Raw genomic sequence first — 6057 nt, 5'->3', positions numbered from 1 at the left:
CAAATGAAGCTCACCGAGGCTGGAGCAGGTACAGCGGACGATTTGGAGCAAAGTTTCATATTTAGAATTCCAACTGCGAGTATCATAGCAACCAAAGAGCCAATCAGGAGCGAGGCTGTTGAAGGTAACGCCCCTTCCCATCCACACCACTGGTTTAGCAATAAGTGTGCACTTAACAACCCTGTCAATCAAACCTGTTGACCTCGGGTAAAGAAGGACCTGATGTGTCTGTTATTAATGTTCATATCTTGATTTACAGACACGATAGTGAAATAAAAACCCCAGGATCATGTAGAGGGTTAATACGAACATTTAAGACCAGAATTACTTTTTGTTTGGAATGCTCTTCGTATTGGGAAAGTGTCCATTTCTATTTACAGTCTATGATTCTGACTCTGTAGTTTGATCATTGTATTTTGTGTTTCCTTTTCTGACACGTTCGCACATTTTTGATTTCCAGTTCAAGGCCTTTTCAAACCCGTTGGTGCAGTTCTCATAGTCCTCAATGGCCTGAGCGATCTCCTCTTCTGTCGTCATCACAAACTGACCTGCAACACAAACCAGAATTCCACTTTTATTTGGGAGAGACGACCTGAGATCAAACTCATTCACATATCAGCTCTGTGGACAGCGGTATCCGGCTAGTTCTAGTAACATTTTACATTTTACAGGAGGACGTATTTGTGTGTCAATGTTAATGCTAATGCTAATTTCTGGTTTCTGTCTTTTCTGGTCGTGGTTCTGCCTTCCACTTCCTGACTGGAGACATTTCATCACCAACCGAACCAACAGAGGGGAGAGAGGCTTTTCTGTTGTGTTCACCTGGCTCCCCCTGGTGGCTGCTGTGATGCTGCAGGACACACAGGAGGGACACTTTTGTCTTGAGGGCTGTCCCTCCCCTGACTCAGATCTGCTGACCTCACCTGACCAGTCCTTCTGTTAAACTGCACTGACACACAAGGGAGACTCAGACTCATCCATCTGTTTGTCCATCCGTCTGTCCATCTGTCCATCATTCTTGCTTTATCTGTCATGTTCTGTAGTTTGGTGTACTGAAAAACTTCAACTCCAAAAATCCATTTGCAAAGAAAAAGAAAAAGGTTTATTCTGTGTAGAATGTGTCTCTGGACAGACGCGTCTCTGGACACAGCCTGACCGTCCCTCCGTGTCTTTTCCTGCGCCTCTAAGTTTGAGTTTATACTGGACTTTGAAAGCTGCGTGAGGCCTGGACTCTGGCACAGACCTAATGCATTTAAGACGGATAGATTACACAATGGCGTTAAACTCATTTATCTCCATGGCGACAGGCCAGATGGCACCACCAGACCCAGGTCCAGCCTGCTGCCCACGAGTGGACAGATAAACACAACATCACGGACACTGTTACAACTCACTGAACGCAGTGGGGTGACAGTGGCTCAGTCGGTAGAGCGTTTGCCAACTGATCTGAAGGTTGGTGGTTCCACAGATGAATGCTGCCATTGTGTCCTTGGGCAAGACACTTAACCCCCCTCGCCCCCAGTGTCTGTGTGCACTGGTGTGTGAGTGTGTGAGTGTTTCCTTGATGTAAAGAGCTTTGAGCCTAGAAGATGGAAAAGTGGTGTATATTTAAAAAAACATGATCTTACCTTTGTGTACGATGGGCTCTCCAGTCGGCTCTGAGGCCACCAGCACAAAACGACAAACTTCAGCGCCCTCAAAAACAGAAACATCAACAAATGTCTCATGAACCTGGACTAAACCAGGACTAAACCAGGACTAAACCTGGACTAAACCTGCACTAAACCTGGACTAAACCTACACTAAACCTGGACTAAACCTGGACTAAACCTGGACTAAACCTGGACTAAACCTGGACTAAACCTGCACTAAACCTGGACTAAACCTGCACTAAACCTGGACTAAACCTGGACTAAACCTGGACTAAACCTGGACTAAACCTGCACTAAACCTGGACTAAACCTGGACTAAACCTGGACTAAACCTGCACTAAACCTGGACTAAACCTGGACTAAACCTGGACTAAACCTGCACTAAACCTGGACTAAACCTGGACTAAACCTGGACTAAACCTGCAATAAACCTGGACTAAGCCTGGACTAAACCTGGACTAAACCTGGACTAAACCTGGACTAAACCTGGACTAAACCTGGACTAAACCTGCACTAAACCTGGACTAAACCTGGACTAAACCTGGACTAAACCTGCACTAAACCTGGACTAAACCTGGACTAAACCTGGACTAAACCTGCACTAAACCTGGACTAAACCTGGACTAAACCTGGACTAAACCTGCACTAAACCTGGACTAAACCTGGACTAAACCTGGACTAAACCTGCACTAAACCTGGACTAAACCTGGACTAAACCTGCAATAAACCTGGACTAAACCTGGACTAAACCTGGACTAAACCTGGACTAAACCTGCACTAAACCTGGACTAAACCTGGACTAAACCTGGACTAAACCTGCACTAAACCTGGACTAAACCTGGACTAAACCTGCACTAAACCTGGACTAAACCTGGACTAAACCTGCACTAAACCTGGACTAAGCCTGGACTAAACCTGGACTAAACCTGGACTAAACCTGGACTAAACCTGGACTAAACCTGCACTAAACCTGGACTAAACCTGGACTAAACCTGCACTAAACCTGGACTAAACCTGGACTAAACCTGGACTAAACCTGGACTAAACCTGCACTAAACCTGGACTAAACCTGGACTAAACCTGCACTAAACCTGGACTAAACCTGCACTAAACCTGGACTAAACCTGGACTAAACCTGGACTAAACCTGGACTAAACCTGGACTAAACCTGCACTAAACCTGGACTAAACCTGGACTAAACCTGGACTAAACCTGGACTTTGGTACAAACTGTGCTCTACAGACAAACCCGCCTCACCACATTTAAAGATAAATAAAACTGAAGCTGGTCATGTGACTTTCCCCTTAACCGCGTCACAGTTTCAGTTTTGAACCTTGAGGTTTTTTGAACCAGAAAAGTTTCCGTCTCTAACGGTTAAACTCACGACTGTCACCACAGCCCTCACTTTAAGTTCAGCTGATTCTGCTCTTTTAAATGGATTTATAAACCAGTTCTATTGATGCTCAGATACGTTAAAGATTTACATTGAAAATTAAAAATAAAATAAATCACATTGCTCTGGAAAACAACGTTTGACAGATAATTTATGAATAAAATAAGTGAGTGAAGATCTCTCCTAGTTTTCTGTAAACACCATTATATTTTTAGTTGGTTGATCGTTTATGACAATCAAAGCATCAGGACTGTCCACAGGGGAGCTGATCAGCTCAGAGAGCTGCACACGACAAAACAGATTTGACTGAAGGAAAAGGAAATGGATTTGGCAAAAGTCCCAAAATAAGGTATTTGATGTGGATGAATTGTGCTGCACAATAAAGTTGTTTTGCTTTGCCTCACCTGATTTTGTACTTTTACACAGTCTCCATCACAGAACAGCACTGCCGTGTGTGGCGCCACCTGCTGTGGACCTGAGACAAAGAGAGACACAACAACATAATGAACATTCTTGTCCAGTGAGTGTGGCAGGGGAAACATAAACTTATGATCCACGATTTTCAAGTGAACAGCTCCTTTTTCCTTTAGTTCAGTAGAAGATTGACAACTACAGGACTGAAATGATCCAAATGATTCGAGAAATGAAGGTGTGTGGAGTTTAAAAACACAGTGGAGCACTTCCTGTATCACCACATGATGACATCACAAGGTGGAACAGAGTGTTTTTAGTTTGAGAGAAGAAAAAAATCAGCCTAAATACAGTGATGTGATGCCACGAGATCAACACAAACTTCACAAAACACATTTCATAAACGAGTGGTAAATGAGCAGCAAACTAATAAATAAATACATAGAAAAATCACCAATGATCATTCAATTTGTAAAACTACTAGAATATGAAGTACACTAACAACAATAAAACAACAATAACAGCAACAAAAACAATAACAACAACAAAACAACAACAGCAACAACAATAACAACCAGAAAAACAACAATAACAGCAACAAAAACAATAACAACAACAAAACAACAACAAAACAGCAACAACAATAACAACCAGAAAAACAACAACAACAAAACAACAATAACAGCAACAAAAACAATAACAGCAACAAAAACAATAACAACAACAAAACAACAACAGCAATAACAATAACAACCAGAAAAACAACAATAACAGCAACAAAAACAATAACAACAAAACAACAACAGCAACAGCAACAAAACAACAGCAACAAAACAACAACAGCAACAACAATAACAACCAGAAAAACAACAATAACAGCAAAAACAACAACAAAACAACAATAACAGCAACAATAACAACAAAACAACAACAGCAACATCAACAAAACAGCAACAACAGCAAAACAATAACAACAACCAGAAAAACAACAATAACAGCAAAAACAACAACAAAACAACAATAACAGGCACAAAAACAATAACAACAACAAAACAACAACATCAATAAAACAACAACAGCAACAAAAATAACAACCAGAAAAACAACAATAACAGCAATAACAACAAAACAACAACAGCAACAAAAACAATGACAACAAAAACAACAATAACAGCATCAGCAATAATAATAATAATTATAAAATAATAATCATCACACAGACAGATAGAATGGAAAAAAAAGATATAACTGCACAACAACAGAGATTAGAAACAAATTTGAAACATTTTTAATTAGACAAGATCACCAATGTAACAACAACAACAATGACAACAACATTAATAATAATAATAATAAATATAACTTAAATAAAAATAAAAATAAACTCGAAACAAGAGAGATATTAGGCAAGGCAAGGCAAGTTTATTTGTACAGCACAATTCGTACACAAGGTAATTCAAAGTGCTTTACAGAAAAAGAAAGACATTAAAATCACACAAAAATAATCACAAATAATCATCATAAAATTACCATTAAAGGAGAAGAGGCAGAATAAAAACCTTTCAGTCGTCTGCACAGATAAACAGAACCATTTTGAGCCTGGATTTAAACATTGTCAAACTCGAGGCCTGTCTCACATCTTCAGGAAGAATGTTCCAGGTTTTAGCTGCATAAAACTGAAACGCTGATTCTCCATGTTTAGTCCTGACTCTGGGACCAGCAGGAGGCCGGTCCCTGAAGTCCTCAGAGTGTGAGATGGTTCATGTGGCTCTAACATGTCGGAGATGAACTTTGGACCTCGGCCATGGAGAGACTTATACACAAGCAGAGCTGCTTTAAAGTCTATTCTTTGAGCTACAGGAGCCAGAGACCTGAGCACAGGACACATGTGCTCGTACTTCCTGGTTCTAGTCCTGACCCGAGCAGCAGTGTTCTGGATGTTCTGTTCTGTCTTAAGGCTCGTTTAGAGAGGCCAGTGAGCAGGACGTTACAGTCGTCTAACCTACTGGACACAAATGCATGGATAAGTCTCACTAAGTCTGGCTTTGACAGTAAACCTTTGATTTTTGACATGTTTTTTAGATGTAAAATGCTGCAGATGTTATTGATTTGATGTGGCTGTTAAAGTTCAAGTCTGACTCCATTATTACCTCTAGATTTCTCGTCTGATTTGAAGGTTTTAGAGAGAGAGACTGGAGGTGACGCTGACACTTTCTCTATGTTTCTGTGGCCAAAGATGATGACTTGAGTCTTGTCTGAGTTTATCTGGAGAAAGTTGTTTTTCCTCCACACACTGATCTGTTGATGCAGTGAATCCACTGGTCCATATTCACCTGCTGCAGTGAGACATAGATCTGACTCGTCTGCAGAGTTGTGTGTGACACATTATTGCTGTGTATTAACTGGCCTAACTGCAGCATGTAGAGATTGAACAGCAGGGGTCCCAGGATTGAACCCTGGGGCACCCCACAAGTCAGGGACATTTTATCTGATATACATTTTCCAATTTCAACAAAGTACTCCCTGTTTTCTAAATAGGACTTGAACCAGTTTAGTGCCGTACCACAGATGCCCTCCCAGTCCTCCAGTCTCTGTAAGGGG

General features: G+C 41.1%; 1 protein-coding gene across 1 annotated transcript in view; it reads right to left on the bottom strand.

Annotated features, from left to right (window-relative positions):
* Positions 1-381: 381 nt before the first annotated feature.
* pir (pirin) overlaps positions 382-6057 on the bottom strand; it is a 28753-nt gene continuing 23077 nt past the window's right edge. Inside the window, exons 6-8 of the mRNA XM_055232543.1 lie at positions 3450-3512; positions 1629-1695; positions 382-548 (exon numbers count right to left, since the gene is read on the bottom strand). Of these exons, the coding sequence (XP_055088518.1) occupies positions 382-548; positions 1629-1695; positions 3450-3512 (297 nt within the window). The remainder of the gene's footprint in view (positions 549-1628; positions 1696-3449; positions 3513-6057) is intronic.

The sequence above is a fragment of the Periophthalmus magnuspinnatus genome, chromosome 3, assembly GCF_009829125.3.
Source record: "Periophthalmus magnuspinnatus isolate fPerMag1 chromosome 3, fPerMag1.2.pri, whole genome shotgun sequence".
NCBI classification, from domain to species: Eukaryota; Metazoa; Chordata; class Actinopteri; order Gobiiformes; family Gobiidae; genus Periophthalmus; species Periophthalmus magnuspinnatus.
This window is presented reverse-complemented; position numbering and strand designations above follow the sequence as displayed.